The sequence below is a fragment of the Macaca mulatta genome, chromosome 5 (assembly GCF_049350105.2).
Source record: "Macaca mulatta isolate MMU2019108-1 chromosome 5, T2T-MMU8v2.0, whole genome shotgun sequence".
Classification (NCBI taxonomy): Eukaryota; Metazoa; Chordata; class Mammalia; order Primates; family Cercopithecidae; genus Macaca; species Macaca mulatta.
Genome location: NC_133410.1, coordinates 151,034,129 through 151,046,749, shown reverse-complemented (window position 1 = coordinate 151,046,749; position 12,621 = coordinate 151,034,129). Strand labels below are relative to the sequence as shown.

General features: G+C 36.0%; 1 protein-coding gene across 8 annotated transcripts in view; it reads left to right on the top strand.

Moving 5' to 3' along the window:
• INPP4B (inositol polyphosphate-4-phosphatase type II B) overlaps window positions 1-12,621 on the top strand; it is an 813,118-nt gene that overhangs the window by 647,796 nt on the left and 152,701 nt on the right. For all 8 annotated transcript variants that reach the window (XM_001091644.5, XM_015139258.3, XM_028848782.2 and 5 more), the window contains one exon: window positions 4,845-4,953. In XM_001091644.5, coding sequence (XP_001091644.5) covers window positions 4,845-4,953 — 109 coding nt within the window. The remainder of the gene's footprint in view (window positions 1-4,844; window positions 4,954-12,621) is intronic.

Sequence of the window (12,621 nt, the reverse complement as noted above, 5' to 3'; positions counted from 1 at the left end):
AAAATATATCAGATCCAAAACTTACTAGCATTAAGACTAGACAAATTATTTAATCTCATGGAGAATCTGTTTTATTATCTATAAAGTTGGGGAAATTATATTTATCTTATAGTATTATTTTGAAAATTAAATAAGATCCTGAAAATAGAGTACCTCCTAGAGTAAGGGTTCAGGTATGCACTGAGTAAATGCCAGCTGTTGTCATAATTATTCATTCATTTAGGAACTTTTATTGTGCTCTTACTATATTGTCACCATCATTATTATTAACATTGTTATTGTTTATTAAATATAATTCTTATCCACAAATAACATATATCCAGTGAAGAATATGAGTCTTAAGGCAATTGTAACAATTTTATGACCACATTCATTATTTTATTTGAATATAGAAACTATCATAAGGAATTACATCTTCAAGGTAAAGACAAAGCAACGTGGAAGTATAGATAAAAATTATTATTCTGACTGGAATATTCAGAAAGGCTTCAAAGAGAAGGTGATAATTGAGTTTGATTGCAAAAGAGCAGTGGGATTTCAGTAGCAAAGAAACGGAAGGGAGGTTGGGACGGAAAAATATTCAAGTCAGAGAACACAAAGACGAAGATGTAAAGACTTCAAGAAATGTGGAACTACTGTTGTAACTGGACAACAGACAATCATGCTATAAATGAGGAGTACCTCCCATGTGTCAGGCATTGAGGATATACTCTTGAAAATGACTACAATAATTTTTTCCTTCCTTCCTTCCTTCCTTCCTTCCTTCCTTCCTTCCTTCCTTCCCTCCCTCCCTCCCTCCTTCCCTCCCTCCCTCTTTCTTTCCTTCCTTCTTCCTTTCCTTTTCCTTTTCCTTCCCTTTCCCTTTCCCTTTCTCTTTCCTTTCCTTTCTTTCTGATGGAGTTTCACTCTTATTGCCCAGGCTGCAGTGCAATGGCGTATCTCAGCTCACTGCAACCTATGCCTCCCAGGTTCATGTGATTCTCCTGCCTCAGCCTCCCCAGTAGCTGGGATTACAGCTGGCTGCCACCACTCCTGGCTAAATATTTGGATTTTTAGCAGAGACAGGGTTTCACCATGTTGGCCAGCCTGGTCTCAAACTCCTGGCCTCAATTGATCTGCCCTCCCCGGCCTCCCAAAGTGCTGGGATTACAATAATTTTCACTTTCATGGTGCTTATAATACACTAGATGATGTGACCAAGGAAGAATTGGACCCAGGTCATAGATGACCTAAATATGACCTTAAGATGTTTTAATGTTCTACTATGAACATTTATAAGGAGGAATTAAGTATTGAAGGCTGTGTGTCAGATAGAGTAACCGACTGGCCACTCATATAAAAGTGAACTACTGCATTGTGGATGCAGAGAGGCTAACGTTGAGAGACAGTAGTCATCCTGACAAGAAATGAGGAAGGCGAGCACTAAGATAAAGATAAGTAACATGAACAAAGATAATTAAGATTTTGTAACAGAGTTGTTAGAACTGATGTGATACAATGATGAGGGAAGGAGAGGAATTGAACATGATCTTGAGGACTCTACTCTTGGAGGCTTAAAGGAATGTGTTTTCTGTATTTGTCACAGGGAACCAGGAAGGAAGAGCCAGTTAGGGTCAAGAGTTAGAACATGTTAAGTTGAATAGGTTTTGAAACTCAGACTTGCCCATAAAGCTGTTAGGAATTGGATTATTTTGTTTGGAAGAGGTCAGAACTAGTCAAGAGATTTCATAGTCCCTGGTAAAAATATGGTGTGAAAACCTTAAAAGGGATGAGTTCATAAATAGAAAATAGAATTAAAAGAAAACATCAGAACTTTACAGAACAGCTTGTTCATAACTTTAGGAGTTGTATTATAGATGGTTCTATAGAAACACAAACTCCTTCATTTAGATTTAACAATAAACAATCAGTTCTTTGTTATGAGAGGAGGAGACCATTCAAACACCATGCTGCTTCTTTTCCTGCTATTTCAAAATGTCTTGGTTTCTTCATAGATGTCTAGAATTCTCATGAGCAGGGAGGTGGATGAATAGAGACTGTTTCTGTTCCCAGAGAGTCGCTTTGGAGGATGCTGAAATTACGGACGAATTGAAGACACAGATTCACCGTAAAGCTGAAACAGCTAAAGTGTCAGGGCCTGCCACTTGCATAGGCCTCTTACAAGACACTACAAGGAATTATAAACATGCTTGTGGGCAAATGTTTTTGCAAATTTGGCAAAAGTTAGTTATTTAAACTTTCATTAATTCAGAGTTCTGTCTCTATTCAGATTTCCCCTCCCTTTTCCTTCCCTTCTTATTGGGTAGTTGTGGAAAGGCTACTGGCAATGTTTTGGGGGAAGTTGAAGTAAGAATACATTTAGTTTAGGTTTAGTGGAATATATGTCTACATTTTTTGTAAAACAGCTTTATTGAAGTAAAATTGACCTACAAAAACCTGCATATATTTTTACAACTTGATGAATTTGGACATAGGCATACCCCCATGAAGCTGTCACCACAATTAAGGTAACAGACAAACCCATCAAGTCTAAAAGGTTTTTTTGTGGCCTTTTTTTTTTTTTTTTTTTGGTTGTTGTTGTTGTTTTAAGAAGACTTAACATGAGATATGCCCTCTTAATACATGTTTAAGTGAACAATACAGTGTTATTAACTATAGGCACTATGTTGTACAGCATGTCTCTGGAACTTATTTTGCATAACTAAAACTTTATGCCTATTGAATAGCAACTTTGCATTCCCCCTCTCCATTTCCTGACAGTCACCATTATATTCTCTGCTTCTATGAGGTTGACTATTTTGAATACTTCATATAAGTGGAGTGTTTGTCCTGGAACTGGCTTATTTCATGTAGCATATTGTTCTCCAGGCTCATTCATTTTGTTGCAGATGGCAGAGTTTCCATCTTTTTTAAGGCTGAATAATATTTTTAGTCATTCTGTATATTGTTGGTATTGCTGGTCACCCGGTTTTTGGCAGAAATGCAGCATATTTTGTTGCATTGTCATGATAATTTGTCTTTTTGCATTTTAATTAACATGGGAACTCATTCCATTCAGAAGACTGAGCCCCAGCGTCATTTTTCCTTTCAGACTCAAAAGTTTATTTTTATGGGGAAACAGACAAAATTTACTATATCACCTTTAATTGGTGCGATTGTTTCTTATACAGAAAATAATAATCGTAGATAACATTTACTAAATGCTTACCACTTTTAGCTACTTTCAACTACATTTTATAAGTGAGGAAACTGAGACATAGAGAAGTTAAATAAGTGGCAGATCTGGAATCCAAAGCCAGCACTCAGGTTCCCATCTGTAACTTAAACCACCAGGGAACCCTTACTCTCTGTCACTGAGTTCGAAGCCAGAAGTCCCTGAGTGTAAAATCCTTGGGGTTTTAGACAAAGCAGTTAACTTCTAATGATCCTCAGGCTTCTTATCAGGTAAATGGACAAAGCAGTTAGCTTGTAATGGTCCTCAGGATTCTTATCAGATAAATGAAGGTGGACTAGAATATAATGTTGGTAACTTTGGGGTGATCTCATGACCCTTTGAGAAAGCTGTGATCCCTTTCCATGACATAGAACAGACGTAATTATGTAATTAACAAACATTCTTGGACACCTTGAAACCAGTGTCTTAGCCCTAGGTTAAAATCCCCTGAACTAGAAAAAATTTAAATTTCTTACAAATCTAATATTCTGCTATCTTAAGAAGAGCTGACTTCTAGTTTATTAGTGACTTTTTAAACAGGACACAGTTAACTATTAAGTGATTTTCATGATATGCCTTATTGATGGGTTGGTTTGTGTTGTATTCTTTCTTATGATCTTGCATTTTCTGAATGCTGCTGACATCTTTCGCTTGAAGACTTTTTTTATTGAAAGAAAATTTTTAGATGCATCTGGATTGAACTGCTCTGAAGAAGTTATGGTGTTTACCTGAAGCTAATAAAATAATTTATGTTTTCCTAGTAAATGAGATCTGAAGAACAACCAAAGTGTCAATAGCAAAATCAATTTGACAAGGATCTACTATGAAATTAGGTTTCTCAAATAAAATGTAGTTTAACAAGAGACCATTCACTCTGTCTTCCTTCTTATGGGGATACTTTGCATTAGAATGTAAAACTGATGGCATGTTTTGAAGTCGTAAACTTAGTATGTATCAAACTTCATGGCTTTCAAGATCAAAGGATTAAGTTTCAATTTAAAAGTATGGATTTTTTTGTTATAAAAACAAAGTGTCTTACTAGAAAACAGAACAAGAAACATTTTATGTATTCTTTCTATGTCACCTACAGAAATTGCAAAAGCATCCATTTGAAGTTGTGTAAGATTTAGTATACACAATCAGGAAAGTACTCTGTATAGATTTTTAAAAATGCACTAGCACTCTTCTGCCCTTGAGTCAAAATGCCTAATATTTTGTTTTTTTCTATGTAAAATTTGGTTGAAAGATTGTTCATTATTGTTGAATTTCAACATGTTTGCAAATTAAATGATGCAAAACTCAATAAAGTAAAATACACAAAAGAGCAATTAACATGTTATCTCAGTAAGTATGTAGAATAATGAGAGAACACACTGTTCTACACTGTAGCATAGAATTAAGATGTAGTCATAAATCAGGAAAATATTATATCTTGTTTAGGTGCACAGGTGGCTTTTAGAAAGATTGATTAGTTCCTCTTTCCCCCTTGAGATGTGAGTTCATAGTTATTCCTGCAAAATTAAACAGAGTAATTCCTCATACTTCCTACAGTAGGTATGCTTCAATGCAAACAGCATGGCAGAGATAAATGTTTGCAAAGTGTTCATCTCCTTGTCTATTTCTATTCCAGATGCTCTCTACGATGTCATCACTGTGGGAGCCCCAGCTGCCCATTTTCAGGGATTTAAGAATGGTGGTCTTCGGAAACTACTCCATAGATTTGAAACAGAAAGAAGAAAGTAAGTAAAGACAGGAGGAATCACAGATTCCATTAATAACATCTCCCCTTTGGGGAAGTCTATATACAAGGTTAGAATAAAGAAGATTGGTCCATTACAATGTATAGTTCTTGACATCTTAACCTATTTAGTAACATAGAGTTGTTAAATATCTCAAAACTACCAGAGAAGAAATTAGATTAAACAAATTGCCTAAGTGTCTTGCTTACTGAGTGGCATTGTGATGACAGAAAATTTTCAGGAAGTCATATGACTAAGGGGTGATATTCTAGTGTCAACTATTGCTTGCTCAAAGGAAGTGTTCAGAGATTTAGCTAGAAATATAGTCTAACCTAACTGTGGAGCCAAAGATACTGAATAGAGAATATGGCTCCTAATTTATGGTTTTTACCCTACTAGTAATTTCCATGCTGACCTCAGGCTCATTTAATTGTGCCACTTGAAAGAGACACAACAATACAGAATTCTATGTTCTGTTCCTTAGGGAAAAGGCATGAGTATTACCACTATTATTTGTAATTTTATTATACTCTTTCCCCAGTTTTTGTTTTTAGATGCTTTTAAATATTGCCGTATCAAGCTTTTGCAGCAGTAGTTTATAGTTCTGCCCCATGTCTCATCTGTTGAGCTTATCCTATAATATTCTCTGTCTATGACCACGCTCATGTAAAACATAAAGCGCATTATCCAGGTATGAAGAATAACTACTTTCCTTTTCAAATAGTTACTCGTCTTAAGTTAAGAATCTCAATTTTTTTGGTTTTAGATTCCAAGGGTATGTGTGCAGGGTTCCCCCCCCCCACAGTAAATTGCATGTCACAGGGATTTGGTGTACAGGTTATTTTGCCACCCAGGTAATAAGCATAGTATCTAATAAGTAGTTTTTCAATCCTCACCTTCCTCCACCCTCCACCCTTAAGTAGGTCCTGGTGTCTGTTGAAGAATCCAAATTTTGAAAGTTAGGGAAAAATACTCATTCTTCAGTCACAGTTGATTTAGTAATAGTATTAGAAAATCGGTTTGAGTGCCAAAACCAGAAAATTTTTTAAAGTTTTATCACGTTTGTCAAATATAAAATTTGTTTTTTGGTGCCCAGATGTTTAGGAAGAAAGCATTTAAAGGAGGTGAGAGTTGAATAATTGACTTACTATCATATAAACATATAAACTACCAATACACATATGTTTTTCTTTTTTCCTTTTATGGAATTGACTTTGGTACAATATTAACTCTGTTATGGTTCTTACTATGATTTTTCTAGTTTTTTGTTCATTTTTGTTTGTTTGCTTTTGGTGGGTAAAGGTTTATAGTTTTATAAAATTATATTGCATGGGTAGATTAGAGTAACCATCACTATTATAAACATCATATAGAACTGTTTCATCACCACAAAGAAACCCCCTCAGGTTACCCATTAATACTCACACCCTTCTCACAAATATTATTGCAGTTGGGAGTGGAGTCAAAGTTTCAACCATGGGCTCTCCAGGGGAGAGGCGACTCCTGTTTACTTTATGGGAGTTGGAAGTTAATTCACACCACAGGCTCCATGGGGGAAGGGATGCCATGCCTACTGAAGTGCAGGTATGGGTGGAAGACAGGGTTTTGCCCATGGAATCGAGTGGGGATGGAGGGTGTTTCTCACTGATTCCCTACTGTACCATTCTTCTAGTGGAGAAGGGACATGACATTTTTGTGGTATTCACTTCCAGAACAGGTTGGTATGGCTGGGCCACCCTGTTCCAGGTTCTTTGGCTTTTCCTAGGTGCTATTTTTTGTTGGTTCTTTGCTGCATTGAGAAATGCTGTGGCACCCAGTTTGGGACATTATAGGAGGCAAAAAAAAATCCCATGGAACTCACTGTCATATCATTCCTTAAGTCCCGAGGTCCCTAACTAATATACCTTTTTAGTCTACCTTTTGGAGTCTTTTGATAGGTGACGTTTATGTTTTATCTAGAATGTTTCATTGTGATTGACAGGGGAAATAAAATAGATTGCATTTACTCCATCTTGTCTGGAACTATGTCTCAGCCTTGAGAGTTGAGAGTTGACTTAATCTATTTTTTTTTCCTCAATTAAATTTTAAAGTGTATAACTCAATTAGAAGACTCAAAACTGCCCACAGGGCAGTCAGAATCCAGCTGAGCATATAAAGCATCAGTATGTGAAATATGGAACCTAACCCTATAATTTTATAAAATATATTTCTGTCAAAGACAACTGTTGAGTTCTATGGTTAGACTCTAACTAATATTTCTTAAGGTTTAAATATTTGCATAAATATTTGAATCCTTCACTTTTCTTCACTTTTTACTGGGCTGTTATATATCAACACACACACACACAAACACACACACACACACACAGATCTTCGGTTACTTTTAAGATAAAAGTAGAATTGTGTTCAGTGCTTACAAACACTGATTGCTTTGAATGTTTTATTTGTGTTTCATTGCTTTATTGATAAAATACAATAAAGATTTTAAAAGAAATAAAGAAGAACTTTGTGGATCTTAAAAGAATTCTCCATAGGGCAGTGGTTTGGGACAAATACTGCTTGCTGAGGCAATATACTGTTGAGCATGACTATCAGCCTATCTGTTAAATTAAGAGCTAACTTGAGTCGAGATTTAATGATTACAGAGTTATCACACCATGCAATACATTTTCTGCAGGCTTTTTCAGCAACAAATATTGCATTTCTCTGTCAACAGCAATGTATAGAAGAATGACTATATGAAATGAGTAATTTGGACTTTAGGTTAAAGTAGACAATGATATTTTGCAGGACATGAAATCACAAGTGAGGAAATTTTTCTTTGCCTCGTCTTTCATTTGATATTGCCCCCAACCAAAAACAAACAAACAAACAAAAAAAAAAAAACAAAAAAAAAACCCGATAGCCAACTCTTTTAGGCCAGATTTTTTGGGAAAAACCACAGTCATTGTACTATTTCACCTTCACTTATTTTTTTTTCTCATCTAAGCCAATAAAATATTGTCATCTTAGAAAAGATATAATTTATGTTTATGTCCATTGATGATCTCTTTTGTGATTAATACAATGGCCACAAAATGAAAAGCGTTTTAGCATAAGAACATTGCTTATAGTATTTGTATAAAGCAATTCAGGTCATACAACCATATTTATTAAAAGTTATGAGATAATTAGGGAGATTGAACTTTTAAAGCACAGTATCTGAGTACCTTACTCTTGTGCTTAGAAACTTTGAGGAGTCCATGCTTATCCATTGGGCATTCAAAGCACCCATGATTTTCCCACCAATGTCTACCCTCATCACCCACTTCTATTGTTGTTTCTAAAACGCTGTATAAACTATTTCCTAGATGGGCCTCATGTATTTCTACCTTTTCCTTTTTCCTTGTTCTGTTTCCTTTTACAAGAAATTATTCTGTTCTCCTCATTTTCTACTATTTTTCATTTCTTTCTGTGAAAGCCATTTACATAATCCTACTCAAAATTCTACACATGGTCCATGTGAAAATTTCACCCCTGTAATTAGGCTTTCCTGATTTTTCAAGTTGATTTTGCTCTCCTCCCTAATATTTTATTTTTACTTCTCTTGTAGCCTTACTAGGCCAAAGTAATGTATTAAGGTTTTTCTTGTGTAATGTTTCTGTAATACATTATACTTTCCTTGAATAAGACATGGAGTGCCTTGCGTATATAAGTATTATGTAGATCAAATACACGGGCATTGGAATTCACATATAAATCAGATATAGTTGCTGACTTAAAAGTGCTAAAAACTAGAATTGGAGAAAAAGTTTCACAAATAATCATAATGCAATAAGATTAATAATATAGAGAGCAGGGGTTACCAACCTTGGCTGCATACTGGAATCACCTTTGGAGCTTTAAAACCTTTTGTTTATAACAGGATATCACCCCAGAAAAATTAAGTCAAAGCCTTTGGTAGTTGGGCCCGGGGATTGATACATTTTAAAAGCTTCCCAAGTGAGCCTAATGTGTAGCCAGGGTTGAGAACTACTGATATAGCTATGAACGAATAGTGCTATCTGAAGACAGATAAAAGGTTTGGAGAATAAAACCAGAAATAACTACACAAATGAGTTGAACTTGAAAAACTATATAGAACTTCAATTGGTATATATCAAGAGGAAAGGAAATCTAAGTAAAAGAATATTTATTGAGATATAAAGTATTACAACTCACTTATTGGAAATTTTTGTTTGGAGAATCCTAATCTCATTAGAGAGTTGCAAAATGGAACCGAATGTGAGGGTAAAGCTATAAGAATTTTGATCTTGGACAATCTGGGCTTGAGTAACGTTCAGACACACACAATTGAACATATCATAGAGGATTTCATTCTGAAAACTTGATATCTTTCTAAGATAACCAAAATTCTAATTACACATTTTTTAATAGACCCAAATCAGGATGTTTGTGACTTATGTATTCTCTTGTAACATCAAACACCTACTTGTACTTAGTGTCAGTTGATTTACTTCAACACCATGTGAAAGTTTGTGGATTTCTCCCTCAAAATATGAATCAAGTGTTTACTTTTAGCATTGTTTAACAGAAAGGAAAATTTATTCCTACAACATATATTTTGCTTTCTTTAAGCTTTTTTTTTTTTTTTTTTTTTTTTTTGAGATGGAGTGTTACTCTATCACCTAGGCTGAGTGCATTAGTGCCATCTCCATTCACTGCAACCTCCACCTCCTGGGTTTAAGTGATTCTCCTACACAGCCTCCCAAGTAGCTGGGATTACAGATACACACCACTATGCCCAACTAATTTTTATATTTGTTTGCAGAGATAGGGTTTCAACATCTTGATCAATCTGGTCTTGAACTCCTGGGCTCAAGGGATCTGCACACCGTGGCCTTGCAAAGTTTTGGGATTACAGGCATGAGCCACCACACTCAGATTTTTTTTTTCCCTTCCCTTCCCTTCCCATCCCATTGCATCCCATCCCAGAGTTTTGCTCTTGTTGCCCAGGCAGGATTACAATGGCAAGATCTCAGCTCACTGCAACCTCTGCCTCCTGGGTTCAAGAGATTCTCCTGTCCCTGGCCTCCCAAGTAGCTGGGACTACAGGCACACACCACCACACCCTGGCTAATTTTGTATTTCTAGTAGAGACAGGGTTTCACAGTGTTGGCCAGGCTGGTCTAGAACTCCTGACCTCAGGGAATCCACCTGCCTCGATGTCAGGAACATCAGATTCAGACGGAACTTTCACTAAGTAGGATCATGACCTAAAAGCCTAACTCTTTCATTAACACAAAAAAGTAATTAAAACCAAGACTCTTCGTTAAAATGAAAAAAAAAGAAAAAAAAAAAAAGCCCATGAAGGACATGTTAGCTTCTTCTTGAGAATTTTAATTTGTTACTATCTATGTATTCATTTGGAACTACAGAACTAATGCCCTGCAAGTGATCCTAATTTAAATGCCTGTCTTGAGTGATTACCCTAGTTACACAGCCACCTTCCCTGAATATGCTCCAGATGCTCTTAATGAATATTTGCTTCCCCCAGATTTCAATCAGAAAAGAGGAAAAAATCACTTCAAAAAGTATTAAGAAAAATAAACTAAAATCTTACTGATAAGAATGTGGCAGGCTCTACTTGATCTTGCAACAACTACAGCCTGTGCTGGAATTTTGGACTTTTTTTTTTTTTTTTTTTTTTTTTTTTCCTGAGATGAAGTCTCACTCTGTCACCCAGGCTGGAGTGCAGGGGTGCGATCTCAGCTCACTGCAACCTCTGCTTCCCGGGTTCAAGCAATTCTTCTGCCTCAACCTCCTGAGTAACTGGGACTACAGGCGTATGCTACCATGCCTGGCTAATTTTTTTTTTTTTTTTTTTTTTTTTTGTATTTTTAGTAGAGATGAGGTTTTACCATATTGGCCAGGATGGTCTGGAACTCCTGACCTCGTGATCCACCCTCCTTGGCCTCCCAAAGTGCTGGGATTACTGGTGGGAGTCACTGCGACCAGTCTGGGGACCTTTTTTAAAGAAAAGTAAAGCAAGGTTTTAGTCTATTCCTGCTGCTAACAAAATATCTTAACTAGGTAATTTATAAACAACTGAAACTTATGGCCCTGAGATCTAGAGACTAAGAAGTCCAAAATCAAGGCACCAGCAGATTGAGTGTCTGATAAGAGCCCATTCCTCATTGATGGCACCTTCTAGCTGTACCCTCACCTGGTAGAAGGGCAAGGCAGCTCTCAGGGACCTCCCATTACAAGTACAGATTCCTCATGACCTTATCACCTCTCAGAGGCTCCACTTGCTAATATTATCACCTTCATGACTAGGTTTCAACATATGAATGTTGGGGAATACAAACATTCAGACCACAGCAAACAACAACATAAAGAGTTAAAGCAGCCGTATCTCCTATAAGATCAATGGTTACACAGTCACAGGGCAAAAACTCTGGGACTGAAAAGTTTTCTTACTACTGTAAAGAGGAATAAAGGTAGATATTTTCTTACTCTCTATTATAAATAGGAGGATTTTTACATAAAAAGGGGAAAATCATATCAGGGAAATAAGCTGTCCCTAACCTATAACATAGTAGGCATCCAATAAACCAGGAATGGGAGAACTGGATGCAAAACCTTATACTGTTACCTTTGAAATGTGTTTTTCTGATAGAACTATTAACCACTACTTAATTTGGGAGATGCAAAACATAAAATCAGATTTCTATGCCTTCTCCAGTAACAAATGAGCAGACTAATCAGTAGTTACAAAAATATTTGTTTTAATCACCTTCACTTTCATTCTTAAGAATAAAAATGTTTATTTCTTTTTATGAAAGAGAGTGATTTGAAGCATTCGGTGAAAGCAATGTGATCGTATTATTTGATTGGGGATGATAATTCTTTTTTTCTCTACTTTGATTTTTTTTCTATTTGATCCCTAGGTTCCACTTAGACCTTTGACTTGTCAGTCATTGACAGCGCAATTTAGAGTCTGAGATCTTAACTATGCTTTGTATTTTGTATGAACTCATAAGTCATACCATATATATTTTAAGTAGAAATACTTTGATCCTTTAATGATATATATTTTAATAAATAATTTCACTGATAACTTTCCAGTTTTGTAAAGAAATATGCTTACTGGAAAACAGAAAAATCAAAAGAAAGTGATTAAAAGCATACTTGTAATATTCCTCCTTAACAACAATTACTGGTAGCATACTGGGTGCTCTCATCCAGTCTTTTTTAACACATATAATTTACATCGTTATTTTTTTCTATTAAAAATTCAAAACTGCAAAACTGTTTAAAATGACTAATTTTTAAGTTATATACATAGTATAGGCCAGGGGTGATGGCTCATGCCTGTAATCCCAGGACTTTGGGATGCCGAGGCCAGTGGTTTGCTAGAGCTCAGGAGTTTGAGACCAGCCTGAGCAACATGACAAAACTCTTGTCTCTACAAAAAAGTGCAAAAATTCGTCAGACTTGGTAGTATGTGCCTTTAGTCCCAGCTGCTTGGGAGGCTAAAGTGGAAGGGTCACTTGAGCCTGCAAGGTGGAGGTTGAAGTGAGCCGAGATCATCCCACTGAACTCCAGCCTCTGGGTGATGGAGAGAGGCCCTGTCTCAAAAGAAAAAAAAAAAAAAAAAAGTGTGTGTGTGTGTGTGTGTGTATA